Source organism: Dipodomys ordii, unplaced genomic scaffold, assembly GCF_000151885.1.
Source record: "Dipodomys ordii isolate 6190 unplaced genomic scaffold, Dord_2.0 Scaffold194, whole genome shotgun sequence".
Taxonomy (NCBI): domain Eukaryota; kingdom Metazoa; phylum Chordata; class Mammalia; order Rodentia; family Heteromyidae; genus Dipodomys; species Dipodomys ordii.
In genome coordinates, this window is record NW_012267410.1 from 442,839 (window position 1) to 461,512 (window position 18,674).

The 18,674-nt window shown below is 42.6% G+C and overlaps 1 protein-coding gene across 1 annotated transcript in view; it reads left to right on the forward strand.

The window, feature by feature from the left end:
* The first annotated feature begins 17,433 nt into the window (after window positions 1–17,433).
* Window positions 17,434–18,674, forward strand: part of Uxs1 (UDP-glucuronate decarboxylase 1) — a 92,574-nt gene continuing 91,333 nt past the window's right edge. Inside the window, exon 1 of the mRNA XM_013034709.1 lies at window positions 17,434–17,613. Coding sequence (XP_012890163.1) covers window positions 17,520–17,613 — 94 coding nt within the window. The 5' untranslated portion in view covers window positions 17,434–17,519. The remainder of the gene's footprint in view (window positions 17,614–18,674) is intronic.

An 18,674-nucleotide genomic window follows, 5' to 3' on the forward strand; every position in this document is an offset into this window, starting at 1 on the left:
TCGAAAAGGTGATTTGCTTGTATAATGTACTTCTCTGGAGTCAGATAGTGTTTACTGAGTAGCTACAATGACAGTTGGCATGCGCATTAAAGACTAGAATTTATTACCAATTCATCAAAATCTCTCTTTTCTAGAGAGGCCACATTGCCAGTCAGACAGACAAATCATAGATCATGCTTTTTATGGTACAAAATAAAACAAGAAGGAAATTTTAAAGGAAAAAAGTACAGGAAAAACCCCTCCTCATTAACATTTATTTGGCACAGCAAGTCTGTTTTAAGTTCCTCTTACCAATCTTCCAAAATCTAAAGCTAACAATTAAACATTTTTGGAAAGTATTAGGTGCCTGTGGCTATAATCTTAGCTACTCAGGAGGCTATGATCTGAGTATCAAGACTCTAAGACACCTTGGGCAGGAAAGTCTGAAAAATGCTCAACTCCAGTTAACTCCAGCAAAATGCTGGAAGTAGATGTGTGGCTCAAGTGGAAGAGCACCATCTTTAAGAGAAAAAGCTAAGGGACAAAACACAGGCCCAGTGCTGTCACAAAAAGAAAGGAGGGAAGGAAGGAAGGAATTGAGGAGGGAAGGGGAGGAATAGAGGGAAAGAGGGATAGAGGGAGGGAGGGAAAAAAGAAGCTATGAGTCACACAAAAGTGAACTTTGGGTCCTCCTAAACTTGTTTTACTGATTGCCAGATGCCAGCAAGATGAGGAAAGAGGTATAGATTAGAAAAGCTGTCCTATGAGATCTGCAGTACTCTGTCAATGCCTGGGCTTATCCTGGAAACACAATGTCTTAGGAACTAGATAGAGGCCAGCACCCTAGAACTCTTTATACTTCATAGCACACATTCACGGTTTATCTTGCTTGGCAGAGATGAGTTGCCTGGAGTCCTTGTCTTGCTAGAAGGATCTCAGCTGTGCTCCAACCTCACTCCACCCTTTGGTCATTGGGTACCTCTTCATTAGCTCAAGTGACCTAGACTACTTCACAATGAGTGACCAAGCCCACCCTCCTCCATGTTCCCACAGTAATGAACTTACAGGCATCTGTGGGGAATAGAGGTATGGCTGTTCCCCCTATGCTCTCTGCAATATTGATGTCATCAACGTTTCAGGTTCCACATCCATGAATTCAATCAACTATGGGTAGAAAATACTTTTTTTAAGAAGCACCCACCTGTGTGCTGAACATGCACACACCTTTTTTCCTTACCATGATTTCTGAGATAATACATTATGACTATTACTTTTGTCACATTTATAATGTATTAGGTACACTCCAGAATATTCTGGAGTATTCTGGAGAAGTATGGGGGCTCTATGCAAACACTACAGTGTTACCCTGATCAGATCTCAATTGTTATGGACTTTGGTGTCTGTTCGAGTCCTATAGGTGCTAAGGAATGACAGTGTGCTGCTTCTTAACTCTCTTAGGGCACAAGTAGAAAGATCCATGAACACCAGGCCACAGTGTGATCAGACAACAAGGGCAGATTCAGATAGCCATCCCTAGCCCTCACTGCCACCTGGGTCCCTGTCCTCAAACCCTGATTAACGGAAGTTATCCAGACAAAAGGCAGAGGTTGGGAGGTGAGAAACTCTTCCTTTGTTCTCTGTTTTTTCCTCTAGTTCTTCCTGCAGATATCAGAAGGGAGGCCATATGCTGAAGGTACATTACACAGGCATCTGCCTTGTGTTTATTCTATAAACCTGACCACCTCCCTTCTCCTCTGTGAACAGTAATATCTACAACTCAGAGCCACAAGAAGACTGCTCAGGGGTGGTGATGGGCAGGAAGCAGGTGTCTAATCTTTTTTTTTTTTCTTTCCAAAGGCCAGGGTGTATGTGGTCTAATGAAGCAAGATCTCTATACAAATACAGAAAACACTTCTTGCCACCTGATGGCAACCAATTTCCTCAGCTCAATGTTTTCAGTAACTGCATGGTGCTACAATTTAAACGTGTCCTTCCAAAGTTCACACATTAGAAACTTCATCCCCAAATCCATATCTTAATGGTGTTTAGAGGTGGGGCCTTTGGGATGTAATTAGGTTAGAAGAGGTCATCAGAGTGGTACCTCCATGCATTGGTAGGTTCACAAGAAAAGTAAGAGAGACTTGTGCTGGAGTATTTGCACCATGGATTCCCCCGTCATTTTACAATGCAACACTAGGTCCACTCCCGCTGTTTTTGGCCTTGCTTTTAAACTACCCATCCTCCCAAACTAAGAGCCAATAAACCTCTTTTTTAATATAGATTGTTCAGTTCTCTGGTATTTTGTTATATCAACAGAAAGCAAGCTAAGACATTCATTATCTTTTGTTTCATTTCTTTATAGACATATGAGTATAGACACTTTTAGGAATATAAATAAGATCTGCTCCAATGTCTATGGGCAATAATCTATTAATTTAGCTATAGTATATGCTATAACATAATATATGCACTTAGATATTCTATTTTCCACATTTTTATTTCCTAGTTTATATTACCTTTGCATGTGACTATTTAACATAACTATTGTTGTTGGTACATGTGTTTTGTTTTCCATTTCACATTTTCCATATATCTACATTATACTTCTATATTCCCAACTATTGCAAGCATCCACATGGAACCTAACAGGAGTTTCTGTTCAATTGGAATAGATACTCTTTATTTTTATATTATCTGTGTTGGAAGAGAATTGTCATGATATTGATATCACTTGTAATGAGGTCCTAATCTGCTTTTTCCTTGTATTTAAAGCTACTATACTCCATTTCAGGCTTCCCAGCAAACTGTTCCTGAATTCTTTTAGAGAATACCTCTCTCACTCTACCTCAGGCTTCAGGTGCTAACATGTGACCCACACCAATCCAATCACTGTACCCAGTCCTGTGGGCCATAGTAACTGGTTTAAGGATGACTTCAGTTTCCCACTTGAGAAAAGATTGGCCAATTATTCACTTTCCTAAGTAATTATTAGAGTAAGTGGTAAAATTCTTGTTCTTCATGAAAAGGTTTGAGGGCTGGGAAGTTGACTCAGTGGTAGAGTGCTTGCTTTGCATGCATGAGGCCCTGGGTTCAATTCCTCAGCACCACATAAGCAGAAAAAGCTGGAAGTGGCACTATGGCTCCAGTGGTAGAGTACCAGCCTTGAGCTGAAGAGCTGAGGGACAGTACCCATGCCCAGAGTTCAGGCCCCACAACTAACAACAAAAAAAAAAAAAGAAAGAAAGAAAAGAAAAAGAAAAAAAGTTCTCAACCTTTTTTTTGTTTGTTTTTGTTATATTTATTTATTTATTTATTTTTGGTTGGTTGTGGGGCCTGAACTCTGGGCCTGAACACTGCCCCTCAGCTCTTCAGCTTAAGGCTAGTACTCTACCACTAGAGCCACGGCGTCACTTCTGGCTTTTTCTGTTTATGTGATGCTGAGGAATTGAACCCAGTGCCTCATGCATGTAAGGCAAGCATTCTACCACTGAACTACCTTCTCAGCTCTGAGAACTTTTTTTTTTTTAATGAAGCAAATACTTAGAATTTGTAAGCCAGGGGGGAAAAAATTGAGGAAAAAATATTTATTTATTTATTTAAACTGCTGGTATTGAAGCTTGAACTCAGGTCTTGGGCACTGTCCCTAAGCTTTTATGCTCAAGGCTGTCACTCTACCACTTGAGCCACAATTTAACTTCTGGGATTTTTGGTGGTTAATTGGGGATAAGAATCTCATGGACTTACTATGGTGAAAATGAACTACACAACTTATGGGTGAGGATGGGAGGGGAAAATTGGGGGAGAGTGTGGGAGGGGGTGTTATTGTGCAAAAAGAAATGTACTCATTACCTGACTTGTGTAACTGTAACCACTCTGTGCAATACCTGTATAGTAACTATTTTAAAAAGTTAAAAAAAAAACAAAGAATTTCACAGACTTTCCTGCTCTACCTGGCTTTGAACTGGGATCCTCAGATCTCAGCCTCCTAAGTCCCTAGGATTATAGACAGACATAACCACTGGTACCCAACTTGGGAAAACCCATTTCTATAAAAATTTTATTGAAAATTCAAAATATTAGGATCACTTAACCCTTTTTGTAGTACAGATTGGTGAATGAGAAGAATAGAATTCTTGTTTATGGAATGATAGCTTGTGTATTTGTGGCCAAACCAATTGCAAATGTTCACTTGTTAATATTGATCCTTAATGACTTACTGTTTATTTCATCATTCTCTTCACACAGACAAAGATATCAATGAACTTATGTAAGTCTATAAGAACATGATCATCAAAGAATTGCCATTGCTTGAGAGGCTTTAAAGGAATTCTATCAGATGCTTCGTTAATGTGTGCTCCTTAACACAAGATTGCATTTGGACTTACCACTTCCAACAAAAGGTTAAAAAGCTTCTTAATGCATTGCTAGAAAGAATGGGAATACACAAAATTCCCTTACTTGTACCAAGGTCTGATAAATAAACACTGTGAGAGCTAGAACCTGAGGTTCAAACGTATCTGCTACAGATTTGGGTAGAAACAAAGGTATTTTTTCTTATTTTTAATTCTGACAGCATGAAAAGTGTGTGAAGGAGCTTGATGTGACTGTGGTTTAGACATTAGCTGTGACTGATGATTAAATAGCATCACACAGTTTAAGTTTTACATGCAAGAGTTGTTCTACTTTGTAATTAAGAGATGGACTTATTAGAGAAACATTATCAAGTCTGAGATAGAAAATAATTTCCAAAGCCACTCAGTATTTGATAATGAGTATAAGTGTGTACTGAAGTGTGTACTGAGTATAAGGTGTACTGAAACTTTGCCATTGGCTAGCCACTGAACTGATAAATACTGGGCTAAATTGTGATGTAGAGATGGGTGAAAATTTCCCCTCTTCTCTCTAAAGTTTCACTGAGATGAGCTGACAAAGACAGACTGAAAGGGAGAAAGGGCATGTTAATGTATTAGAACATGCAGAAGGAGAAAATTTCCAGAATTGTGAATACTCACAGCCCAGCATGATTCAGGAGAAGTCAGGGAAAGATTAAGGAACTATGGTGGTGGTAGGGAAAACTACATGCTTAAAAGGCATATCATTATTTGGGTTGAAGTTTATTGTATGTAGAAAAGCCAATGATTCGTAGATAATTCTCCATGTGATTAAAATTGAGGACAATGGTATGTGACAAATCTTCAGCACATCACACCTACTGCTGAAGGCTAGGAACAGCTTGTGGGACATTTCTCTTGGTGACTGTGTTCATACCTATTGCTAACTCACAACCTCTGTGTTTGCAGCCTGCTGTTTGTGACAGTCTTTATCATTTGAGGTGACACATTTTAAAACAGGCATTCGCATTTTCACCAAAGGCAATTGTCAGCATGTCCTAACTTGCATTTGTTTATGGTATTTGGTTCTGAAAAAAGAAAAAAAACAGGGTAAAATTATATGGGAAGTTTAGTTCATAAACTCACATGAAAAAGGTGCTATTGTAATTGACTAAGAGTACTAATTGCTAGAGTTATCATTGCTCTCCATCCATCATTAATCTGAAAGGTTTAAAAAGACACTTTGTTGCTATCCATGTTTATTGCTGGAAGAGTCGGCAAAACTCTAATGAAGTCAAAATTAGCCATGATAACAATTACTAATATTTATTGACTGTCCATTAGGTGACAAGACCTGCATTCTTTTATACATCGTATCATTAATCATTTCAGCCATCCGAACAGGGTTCATTTCTCAGTCAGTTTTATAGATGAATGCACCAAGGGCTTAATATGTTCAGAAACACATCAGTTTCAGGCTTAGAACTGGAATGTTGACTCATGTGTGCTATTTCTTCCTGTTATGTGACAGCCAGCCATCTTTAAAGGTAGGGTGATGTGTAAGTCTTCATTGTGTGAGACTTCAGTCTAAATTTACTTTAAAAAATAGTCATTAATGTTCTTTCTCTTGATAAGTTGAATATAAATATCTCTTCACAGTAAAAAGGAATACACAAGAATATGGTGATGAAACAGATTCTGGAGTGCAGGCCATCTTCAATATAATCTACTTTCATATCTTTGTCACATTTTATTTCATGACAACATGTATAGTCACAATGATATATCACATCCCCTGTTTCAAAAAATAGTATTCCATAAGGATAAAGGAAAGGCTTGATGCTTGACCTCTCATCAACATGCTTACGATTAATCAGTCTAGTCAGATATGTTAGGTTTTTTAAAAAGAGGTAGCTGAGTAAGAACAGCACCACGCACGTGGTATTCAGGTAAGAGGTAGGTTTATTCATCGTTCCGGCTGGCACCAGGCCATCTTGGTCCTCCATGCGGTGGGGAAAGGCCTGGGAAAGAGAGCTGGGAGAGCTGGGAAAGAGAGAGAGCTGGGAAAGAGAGAGAAAAGAGCTAGAAAAGAGAGAAAAGAGCTAGAAAAGAGAGCGTCTGGGAAAGGTGGGAAAGAGAGAGAGCTAGGAAAGAGAAGAGAGCATGAACATTTGGATTTCCTTTCTAATCTCTGCCATGACCCACTGGTGGCTCAACAATGTGTTGTTCAGCCTCTGTGTGTTACAGTATTGCCTTTGGTGTCTTTTTGGTTTTGAATTCTAATTTTTTTTCCATTGTGGTCTGGGAGAATGCAGGGTATAATTTCAATTTTCTGAATTTGGACAGATTTGCTTTGTGGCCTAGGATGTGGTCTATTTTGGAGAATATTCCATGTGCTGCTGAGAAGAAGGTGCAATTTGATGCTGCTGGGTGAAATATTTGGTAAATGTCTGTTAAGTCTAGTTGATCTATGCAGATTTTAAGATCCGAAGTTTCTCTGTTGAGTTTTTGCCAGGTTGATCTATCTAGTGGGGATAGTGTGTTAAAGTCCCCAACAATTAATGTCTTTGGTTCTATGTGAGATTTGAGGGAAAGTGGTCTTTCTTGGATAAATTTGGGTGCTCTGTTATTTGGTGAGTAGATATTTAGAATCATAATATCCTCCTGAAGAAGAGATCCCTAAATTAGTATGTAGTGACCTTCTTTATCAGTTCTCATTGATTTTAATTTGAAGTCTATTTTATCTGTTATTATGATTGCAACTCCCGCCTATTTATGGGGGCCATTTGTTTGATAGATTTTATTCCTTTCAGAATATGTCTATTTTTGTCTCTTGAAGACAGCAGATTGAAGGATCTTGGTTTTTGATCCAACAGGACAATCTATTGGAGAGTTAATTCCATTAATATTGAGAGTTAGGACTAAGAGGTGTTTGTCTGTACCTTTTTATCCATGTTTTTTGGGGGGAAGCTATGCCTTGGGTGTTCTTGTTGTGATTAGGTATTTCTCTGTTTGTGGACTGCGTCATTGCCTATATTCCGTTCTTGTTGGTTTTCTATATGTAGAACGTCTTTGAGGATTTTTTGAAGAGCTGGCTTGGTAGCAATATATTGCTTCAGATTTTCCTTGCTGTGGAAGGTTTTTATTTGTCCTTCTGCTATGAATGAGAGCTTAGCTGGGTAGATTATTCTTGGTTAGTAGTTATTTGATTTTAAGTTGTGGCATACCTCTTTCCAGGCCATCCTTGCTTTTATGGTGTCTCCTAAGAAGTCTGAGGTAATTCTGATTGGGTTACCTTTATATGTGATTGTTCTCTTCTCCCTGGAAGCTTTAAGATTCATTCTTTAGTGGCTGTTGAGCTGGGACAGATTATAATGTGGCGGTGGGCTGACCTGTTCTGGTCTGGTCTATTTGGGGTTCTGAAAGCTTCTTGTATCTGGATGGGCCTGTCCTTTTGTATATTTGGGAAGTTCTCTGCTAGGATTCTGCTGAATATATTTCCTAATCCATTGCCTTCCCTCTTGTATACCTATTATTCTCAAATTAGGCTTTTTGTATGTATCCTGTATTTCCTGCAGTGGTCTGTCATGCTTCTTAGTTTTGTTATGAATATTTGTGTGCTTTTTCACTATGGAGTCTAACTAGTCTTCAGCCTCCGATATTCTTTCTTTGGCCTCCTCCATTCTACTTTCAAGGCTTTTTACTTTGGTGTTTATCATCTTTCCTTCTTGCTAGATTTCTTAATGGTGGCCAGCTCTTTATTAAGGTTTTCTTTTAAGTCTTGAATAGATTGCCTTACCTCCTGGAGTTGGTTATCAGACTTCTTTTTCCATTTCTTAATCTGAGTTCCTATTTTTTCATTAGATGCTTTCTCCCTCTGCTTGAGTTCCTTTATCTTTTTATTTGTGGAGGCCATGAAGTCATCTCTTAGCTTCTCATTGGCCTCCTCGTGTTCTCTGATAACTCTGTGCAGGGTGTCCAATTTTTCAATCAGCAGGTTTACCAGTCATGCTTTTAATCTATCTTGAGCATTATCCTCTAGGTCATTCTGGGACTGCTCTGTAGCTTGTTTATGTGGAGATGGTGTTGGGGTTTCTTGATTGGCCATGTTTCATCTGTGCAATTCTACCCATTTGGAGACAAGAACCACACTGGTACGACAGTCTTTTAGGACCAGAGCCAACCCAGTGTTGTGTAGAAGTATAGACTTTAGGGTTTCAGAGTTATAGGTAAGTGTTTTCCTATTTAGCTCTCTTTTTCTTTGCTTGGAGAGGGATATTGTGGCTTCAGGGTCGAGATTACATATAATTGTAACTTTTGAGACAATCTGGGTTTGGCTGATAAGTAGTCTGCTCCTTAGAGTTAACAAGATAGGTCCCTTGTACTCAAAATAGTCAAATGAAACCAATTTTGTAGTCAAACATAGAAGAAAATGTAAGGTGGGTCAGGTAAAAACCATTAGGGCTCAATGAGCTGGAGCAGATGGAGAAGTGAAGGGTTAGGAGTAGAGAGATATGAATTTAAGTTCAGAAGAGAACTTGGGTATAATGATAGTAGAGGGATAAGAACAGCTTAGGGGAGGGGTATATGTAGTAGGAAGAGACTTAAGACCTTGTTACCAAGTGTAAGAGGTGGAAAATGATTCTAAGAAAGGTTATGTAGGGAGTAGTTTAGAGAGTTAGATGAAGATAAGAAAAAGAAGTTATATATCAATGTATTTGAGAGACTTGCTGAGATTAGAAAAAGATTATTCTGCCGGGCGATGGTGGCTCACGCCTGTAATCCTAGCTACTCAGGAGTCTGAGATCTGAGGATCGCGGTTCAAAGCCAGCCCAGGCAGGAAAGACTGTGAGACTCCTATCTCCAATAAACCACCAGAAAACTGGAAGTGGCGCTATAGCTCAAGTGGTAGAGCGCTAGCCTTGAGCTGAAGAGCTGAGGGACAGCACTCAGGCCCAGAGTTCAAGCCACATGACAGACAAAAAAAAAAAAAGAAAGAAAGAAAAAGATTATTCAGATATTATTGGAAAGTCACTTAATCTAAGTTAATGCCTGTAATTATTGTTTACACACATAGAAAGAGGGCTTACTTTGTGTATAGAACTAGACAGGGTAGCTCTGATGGAGTAGTAGTATAATGTGGAGAGAAAAGAGAAGAAGGGGAGAGTGAGAGGAAAAGAAAAAAAGTACAAATTAGGAAATTGGAAAGTGGAAGAAAAAAACAAATAATAATGAAAAATAGAAGCTTTAAGTGGAATAGCAAATCCTAAATCACATTACACATAAGTAACACATAGAAATGAAAACAAACAAACAAACAAAAACAACTATAAAAAACGAAAGAGCAGGTTTTTCAGGTTCTTTGGGGCAGCTTTAGTCTCCCCTTAGTCCTCAGAGCAGATTCCTGATGGAACCTTGTATGCCTTGCTATAGTCCACTTTCCATGTGGCTTGGTTGGGAGCAGATGGCCTTTTGATGGGGGAGGGTGCCTGATTTCTAGAGTTCCACTCTAAGGCCTGGTGGCAGGGCGTTTTGAGGGTTTCAGGTTTGTAGACTGCTATCATAGGCCTGGAGCTGTGCTCCCAGGCTTTCCCAGGTGGCCACAGGAGCCTTAGGAACAGAGCTTATGTCCATGTTCTGTTCTGGTGTGATCCTTCCCTTTTGGAAGGAGGCTTGGGTCGGAGGGATTTGAGATCACGCAGGGAATTGCCACCCCCCGTGGAGTGGACCCAGTTGGGTTACTCATGAGGTCTGTAGCTGGTAGTACGCTGGACCACAGAGCCTGTGCTGTGGTGGGTAAGATGGAATTGGAAGGTTCTCAGGCAGAAGGTCTGGGGGTTGGCAGGTCCGCATGGGGGGGAGGGGTGGCTCTGCTGATGCTGAAAGGTCTCCTCTGTGGCGGCCTGGGGAGTCCTGGAGCTGGGAGGACCGGATAGAGGTTGGTGCAGCAAGCTGGTGTGGACAGTGGGGGCGGGGTGGGGGGGGCGTGCTGGTCTGCAACAGAGGCAGTGGGAGGGGATGGGTGGGGGTGGGCAGCCTTGGGGGTGGGTGTGTGCAGCTGCTAGGTGTGTCAGCCCAGATGCCTGCAGCAGCTTATCAAGCCTCCTATTTATACTTCCATTGCAGGTGAGATGACAGGTATTCACCACTCTGCCTTGCTTTTACTGATTGAGATGGGATCTTGTCAACTTTCTTTTACAGGCTGTCTTTGAACTCTCCTAAATAGCGGGGAATACAGTCATAAACCATCAAGTTTGGTTAGAATTTGTGTTTTTATTTTTTATATATTTTTATTGTAAAGATACTGTACAGAGAGGTTACAGTTACATGAGCCAGGTAATGAGTCCTCTTTTATGTTTCCCCTACCATCCCTTTCCTCCCCATCTCCCCAACTCCTCCATCACCTCTCGCACCGCCACGCCACCCCACACACACACAAAGTTGTAAAGTTCGTTTTCAACATACTGTCTTGTACATCTCATTGTTACAACGGGTCATCCTGTATCCTTATATCAGCATTTTGTTATTTTCTTTCCCCTCCCCAAATTAGAAAAAAATATATATATATAAGATGCAGGACACTGGAATCAAATACAGTGACAACAGGGGTTGTACCACGGGGGAAGAACATAAAAAAGAAACCAAAAAATCACATAGTACATTATAAGTACATTAAGAAGAACAGCAACAAAGATAAAACCTCTTGTTCTTAACAGCTGTCATGTCCAGGCTTCCTTAGAGGGCTTCTAAAGGTGTTCCTTTTCTTTCATCTGGTCATTGCTTCTTGTGGATGGATGTCTTTGCACCATGGGCTTTTTTGTCTTTTTCTCTAAGGTTTGCTTTTGTTGCCCCCATTTTCCCACACTTTTAAAATCTGTCCTTTTCTTTTCGCCTTACCTTCATTTTTTCTTGTGCTCCCTATGTTTCTGTTTTCTCTTTCTTTTCTTTCCATATATCTTTGTTATTGTAAAAATACCGTACAGAGGGGTTACAGTTATATGAGTAAGGTAATGAGTACATTTTCTATCAAGCATTGTTACTTCCTCCTTTGTTTTTCCCTTACCATTCCTTCCCTTCCCACTTCCCCAACTCCTCCCCCAACAAAAAACTATGAAGTTGGTTTTCAACATAGTGTCTTGTACATCTCATTGTTACAATGGGTCAACCTGTATCCTTTTTTTAAGCATTTTGTAATATCCCTTCCTCTCTCCAAATTATAAAAATGTATAGACAAGATGCAGGACACCGGAATCAGATACAGTGAAAGCAGGGGTTATATACTGTGGGGGAAGAACATACAAAAGAAACAAGAGAATCACATAGTGCACTCTAAGTACCTTAAAAACAATAGCAAGTCTCTGTCTTCGGGTTCGTTTCGCTTAACATCATCTTATATGGTCATATGTACATAGCTTTTGACCTTTCTTGCTTGTCCTAGACATATACTAGTTATTGCAAATAAGGGAAACCATGGGACCTATGTTTCTTTGGGCCTGACTTACTTCACTTAGTATAATTTTTTCCAAGTCCTTCCATTTCCTAACAAATGGGGCAATGTCATTCTTTCTGATGGAGGCATAGAATTACATTATGTATGTATATATATATTATATATATTATATTATATATATATATCACATACAGTCATAAGCCACCAAGTTTGCTAAAATTTGTGCTTTTTTGTGTGTGGGGGGTGCTGAACTCTGGGCCTGGGTACAGTCCCTCAGCTCTTCAGCTCAAGGCTAGTGCCCTACTGCTTGAGCCACAGCACCACTTCTGGCTTTTTTCCACTTAGGTGGTGCTGAGGAATTGAACCCAGGATCCCATGCTTGCAAGGCAAGCACTCTACCACTGAGCCAACTTCCCAGCCTGACTTTGTGCTTTTTTGAACTGCTGTTCTTTACTGGGTTCTGTTTTCCTTAAGCTTGTATACTAGCTCAACAGGTTTTAAATGTTGGCCAGGCACTGGTGACTCATGCCTGTAATCCTAGCTACTCAGGAGGCTGAGATCTGAGGACTGTGATTCAAAGCCAACTCAGGCAGGAAAGCCTGTAAGAAGACTCTTATCTCCAATCAGCTACCAAGAAATCTAAAAGAGAAGCTGTGGCTCAAGTGGTAGAGCACTAGCTTTGAGCAAAAAACGTTTAGGGACAGTGCATAGGTCCTGAGTTCAATCTCTAGGACCAGCACACACATACATACAGAAAGAGAGAGTGTGAGAGGGAGAGAGAGAGAGAGAGAGAGAGAGAGAGAGAACAAAGTGTCACCCATTTTCTTTGTATCTTCTCTTCTGTTCTACCTTCTCATCCTGTCTATTCTTTATAATTTTGTTTTGTGCCTTAAACAATCCCCTATTTCAGCCTTCAGATTGTCCACATAACTTAAAGATGAAGATTTGCTGCCAGCACATGGTCTGTGCTTTTGTCTCACATGGGTAATTTAACAGCAATTGTCAAGCTGCACATGAAGTATGATAGAAAGTGACTGATTTGCATGTGTCCAAATGAAAGTTGTCTTTCCAAATCTTCACTTTGAGATTGTCTGCCCATCTATTTTAAGAGGCTCTTTATATTTATGCCAATTACCTCCTCCCCCATGTGACTCAATTCAGTCACAATCCCACCTTCCTTTGACTCCATCCTTGACTGTGTGTTTTTGACAGTGGAAAGGGAGGACATGTGGAAGCAGACTGTCTTGTGTAGGATTTTTCATGCATCAGCTGCTTGCCTGCTTGGAAGTGCCTTTGTAAGTGGTAATTGGTTGTGCACTAGAGAATCTAATCAGAGCAAATCTAATTGCAATAGTTCCACAGCCCATAATGTATACAGGGAAGTCGTTTTCTTGCTAACTTGTCTTTCATCTTCCCACTGGATCACTCCACCCCATGCCCACTCCTAGCCATGTGTAGTATGTATTCCTGTCCAGTGCATGTACTGACCAAATACAATGTCATGGAAAACATATGCATGCAGTTACTATGACTATTTCCTGCCAGGTAAAAATAAAGTGTGTCGAGAAATGGGAGACATTTTCTGCTTCCTAGCACAACCTTGTGTAGACTAGCATTTGCTTCTTAAGATCCTATGGGAGTACTGGCATTTGCATCCTCACTTGACGGTGTCATTCTATGTGAAAAGGATGACTAAGTTGGGCAGGTTTCCAATTATTCACTACTGCTTATCACATGGTGCTCTGGGCAAAACCCTTGACTGGCTTAAAGGAACTCATCACTAATAAGCTCTAACCTAGGTCTTTACCTCAGTCCATGGTGCAGGATGGTCATAAGCTAGATTAAAGAAACACTGTCTATGAAGGCTTTTGCTCAAAGTTCTCTGTTTAAATTATCTTTAAAACTGGTAGTGGTATATTTTTGTTTATGTTTTTCTGCTAGTATTGAGGCTTGAACTTGGGGCCTGAGTGCTGTCCCTTAAGTTTTTTTGTTCAAGGCTGATGGTCTATCACTTGAGCCATTGTTCCACTTGTGGGTTTTTTTCAGGTTAATTGGAGGTGTCTCATAAACTTTCCTGCCTGAGTTGCCTTTGAATTTCAATCCTCAGATCTCAGCCATCAGAATTACAGGTATGAGCTACCAACATCTAGCAAAACTGGTAGTTTTAAAGGTGGGGGGTAGCTCACGCTTGTAGTTCTAGCTACTCAGAGGCTGAGATCTAAGGATCAAGGTTTTAAGCCAGCAGGGGCAGAAAAGTCCATGAGACTCTTACCTCCAATTAAATCAGCAAAAATCTGAAAGTAGAACTGTGGCTCAAGTGGAAGAGCTCCAGCCTTAAGCAGAAAAGCTAAGGGAGAGAAAGAGGCCTTATAGTTCAACCCCCCAGCCACACTATCAGCATAAAACATAACTTAAAAAAACAATGAAATCAGAAAAACACAAACTCAAAATCAAAAACATTTCTTCCTTCAAACCCACAGCATGTTCCCACTGACTGGGTTCTGGAGCCTTTCCTACTTAGAAATTCTGACAGTTTTCATAAGAAAAGAAAGGAAGGAAGAAGAAAGGAAGGAGAAAAGGAAGGAAGGAAGGAACAAAGGAAAGAAGGAAGGAAGGAAAGAAGGGAGGGAAGAAGGAAGAAGGAAGAAAGGAAGGCCGGCTGGCCAGTGCTGCTTAGGAGTCTGAGATCTGAGAATCAAGGTTTGAAACCAGCTATTTCCCAGGCAGGAAAATCTATGAGACTTTTTAATCTCCAATTAGCCAGCAAAAAGCTAGAGGGGGTATGTGACTCAAGTGGTAGAGCACTAGCCTTGAGAGAAAAGGCTAAAGAATAGCACCAGACCCCTGAGTTCAAGCCCAGTAGTGGCATAGCAGAACAGAAAAGAAAAAGAAAGGAAGGAATAGATTTTCAAACATTCTCACCATAAAAAATAACCATATGGGATAATGAATATATTAATTAGATAAGTTTAGCCATCTTACAACATATACATATCAAATATGATCTTATATGTTATATATACATATAATCTTTATTACTTTAAAAATTAATATAATAGAGGGAGGTGTGGCTCAAATGGCAGAGCACTTGCATAGCAAGTACAAATCTCTGAGAACAAACTCTGGGACTGCAATATAAATAAGAAAAAAATTATTTTAGGAATATTATATTTTTAAAGTAGCAACAATTGCAACCCATAGAGTGATTGCAAGAATTAAATAAGATAACATTTTAACAGTCTTTGGCACATTGTTGAAATTGTATAAATGCTAGTTTTCTCCCTTTTAACACTGTAGGAGAGTAGGCATATTATGATTCATTTTTAAATTAGCCTAAGTGTCAACAACACTGCCCTGCAACTAGTAACTGCTTAAAAAACATTGTTAAGGAAATCATTGGAAGAATAAAGGGTTGAAAGCAAGGGCAAAGTAGGGGTAAGGACATGGGTGTGGGATGGGCTGAGCGAAAGAAAAAGCAAGGAACCCAAGGAAGAGCTTAGAGGCCCTCTTCGACACATTAGACATGTTCTTACTCTTGCCCACTGAACTCTAACTGGCTGCCATCTGGGTCTGGGGTCACCAGCACCTTCTGGCAATAATGATGGCAATTAGTATTTCAGCCATAGTTGCTAATGGCATTCCCATACACTTCATTCAAGCCAGAGGTAGGGGGGCATGGGGAGGGGCAGACAAATTGGCAACAGTGTCTAGTGGCAGAAAAAAACAGTCAAAAGTATGGGTTTTATGTAGAAAAGGCACCTATGCCACAATATAGGTCTATTTATCTGGATCTTTTTTTATCAACTAAAACCTGGATACATTTAAAATTTGCTTAGAACTTTCAGTCTGATATTGTCATTAGGCCAGCAAAACCTTTTCTCCCATCTCTGTTTCTCATCTTTAAAAACCAAGGGTTGGTGTGCATTGGGAAGAGCACAGAGGCCATCTTCTCTAGTTATTCTTCTTTTCAAAAATCACAGATGAAAAGGAATGTCAATGAAAAGGAAAGCAAGACTCATAGACAAAACAGTTCCAAATAGCTCTGCTCAAGAGCCTGGTTCCCCTTTGGAAACTCAAGAATTGGCCTCCTGTGCCAGGTGCTTTGCCACAATTCAGCCTCCTTGAACACCTGAAAGATAAGGAGGTGATCTTCTTGTCAGGAGACAGCATGAATGGTAGTGGGAACTGATTCCCTTGTTTTCTCCATTCAATGATTATCCATGTATTTATGGGGAAGTGAGCAATGCAGAAAGGACAAATCAGAGTCATTGGCACAACATTTGTGCTTAGGAGTTGAAAGGATGGTAGACATCAGTCTTTTCATTTACCAATAGTTGGAGGTTTCTAATAACGCAGAAGTAGAGTGTTCAGTGGTTAAGTTTAGCAAAATGGGCTCCAGGTTAGAGGGGGTCCGAGACCATGATCCTAAGACTGCTCCCAGGAGCCAAAGATTAGCACCTCCTAATTGTTTGGGAGCTTGGCATAACACTGATCTGAGTGTATCCACTTTTCTCTTGCTCAGCCAGTTGTCTATCTGATGATGAACTACAGATACCTGTGTGTCATCCTTCAACACATTGAGCTTCTGATAGACATTAAATCTGGTACCTGATATGTAGGTACCATGCTCAGTACAGCAGCACATTTCACCCTGTAATGGAGTAGTCGGCCCACAGCCTGTTGTCAGTGGCTTACGTTTGCAACCCTAGCTACTCAGGAGGCTGAGATCTCATGATAGCTGTTTGAAGCCCCCCCAGAACAGAAAAGTCTGTGGGCCTCTTACCTCAAAACGCTGGAAATGGAACTGTGGCTCAAGTAGTAGCGTACCAGCCTTGAGCAAAGAAGCTATGGGATAGGACCATGACCTGAGTTCAAGCCTCAATATAGCGCACGCGCGCGCGCGCGTGCGCGCGCGCGCGCACACACACACACACACACACACACACCAATGGGCATGGCAGAGTTTGGTCTAATCAAAGACATCCGTCTTCTTAGTTTGTTTCTCTGGGTGGACAAAGTGCTAGTTCATCTTCCCCTTCCCTTTGGCTGATTTATCCTAAATGTATGTGACAAGGACGACGTTTTATATTAGTAATCAGATATTTTATCTTTAAAAGAAGGAAATCCCAGTTGAGCAGGACGGAAATGCTACCCCGTCGACACTTGCCTCCCTTGGGGAGAGGGGAAGTTAGCATTTTCACCGCTCTGGCTTCAACTCCAGCAGCCTCAGAGCTAGGCAACTCTCCGAGGGCACCATTCAAAGAACTCAAAGCCATAAATGTTTCGTTTGCTGGCAACCCAACGTGCCACCCACTGGGTCAATTCCCTAAACTCCTCGACTACTGATCCCACCTCCTGGTGAGGGATGCACCTTAGCAACTTGCAAAACCCTAGGAGCCCGGGGCGCACAGCGCCGCTAGGCGCGGGGGAAAAACATGCCCGCTCGCGCATGCGCGCGCCTCGGCCCCTCCCGCCCTCACAGCCAGTCTTGAAAAATTTTGCAGCCAGCCACAGCCACCGCGCCTGCCCGTAGAGGAGGTGGGGAGGGTGGGGTGCTGGCAGGGGCGGGGCTGGATGAATGGGCGGAGCTGCGCGCGCGCAATGGGCCGACCGGCAGGAAACCCGGGCGCTCGGGGGCGGGGCTCTCGGAGCGGCGGGGGCAGGGCTGTCCCCGGCCGCTGCCTTCGCCGCCGCCGCCGCGCATTGTGCAGCAGGCGGGCCCGCGCGGCAGGGCGCTGGACCGAGTGCGGCTCCCGGGTATGGTGAGCAAGACTCTGCTGCGCCTCGTGTCTGCCGTCAACCGCAGGAGGATGAAGCTGCTGCTGGGCCTCGCCCTGCTCGCCTACGTCGCCTGTGAGTGCGCGCCCGTGGAGGGCCGGGGAGCTCCATTCATTTCCCCGCACGGCAGCGGAGACTGGGGTCGGGGAGCCCGCGGTGGGCTGTGCGGGGAGTAGAGGGGGGGGCCCGGGCGGCCCTCTAGCCAGTGTCCCTTCCTGCCCCGACGGTACCTGCACTTCCTGCCCCTTTCCACGCTTGCAGCGAAGCTGCGGGCCGGCTTGGGGCGCAGACCCGCGATCCTTTAGGCCCGGACGCGGGAACCCTGTGGCGGGCGCAGGGGCCTTTGCCTGGGGCACGGTGACTGCGGGCCCCGCGCAGCGGACGCGGATCTTGCGGTCCTTGCACGGGACCCTTCAGCTACACTGCTGTCCATCCCCCCCCCCCCACCAAGTCCCAACTTGGGTCCCGGCCGGCGATTCCGGAGAGGCGCGCGCGGGGACACCCGGCCACGCCGCCGCGTTAAGGAGGATAAAAATACTGTTGCCATTGGCAGAGTCCCCGTGCCGAGTGCTTGTTCCTCGGGAAAATTACTCAGCATGTAACTCCGGGGGTGGGCAAAGTGTTGTCAGCTTCTCCTCCTCCACCGCACCCCCCCCCCCAGCCCCGGGCTGCTCTCGGGTATGCAGTCATACCCGCACCCCTGTGCCAGGTGTCCCTCTGGGCACCCCCTCAGGGTCATCGCACTGGAGATCCGGCTGGGCGTGGGTTCGGTGTGTGCGGTTCTCCTTTCTATGCCCACTCAGCCTGCTGCCTGAAGAGAGGGCGGGAGAGCCACGGTGTAGGCGGGCAGGAGGGGGAGGCCCCTCTGGCTTCCAAGAGGTGGCAGAAGCTGTCCTTTTAAAAACGATCTATTAGTCGGGAAATTGCTGCTATTAATACTTCCCAAAGCACCAAAGTTGGACTAAAAATAGCTCCCAGCGTGAGCTCTTTTTGAATCCTGGCCACCCAGATAGACACCTACTGAAATAAAACCACTTGCTAAAGGGTTTGAGTGTCCGGGGGTCTGATTCCCAGGTGAGTAGGTACTGGAGAAAATGAGTTCAGTTGGTAGAAAGAAGACCTTGAATAGGATTTAC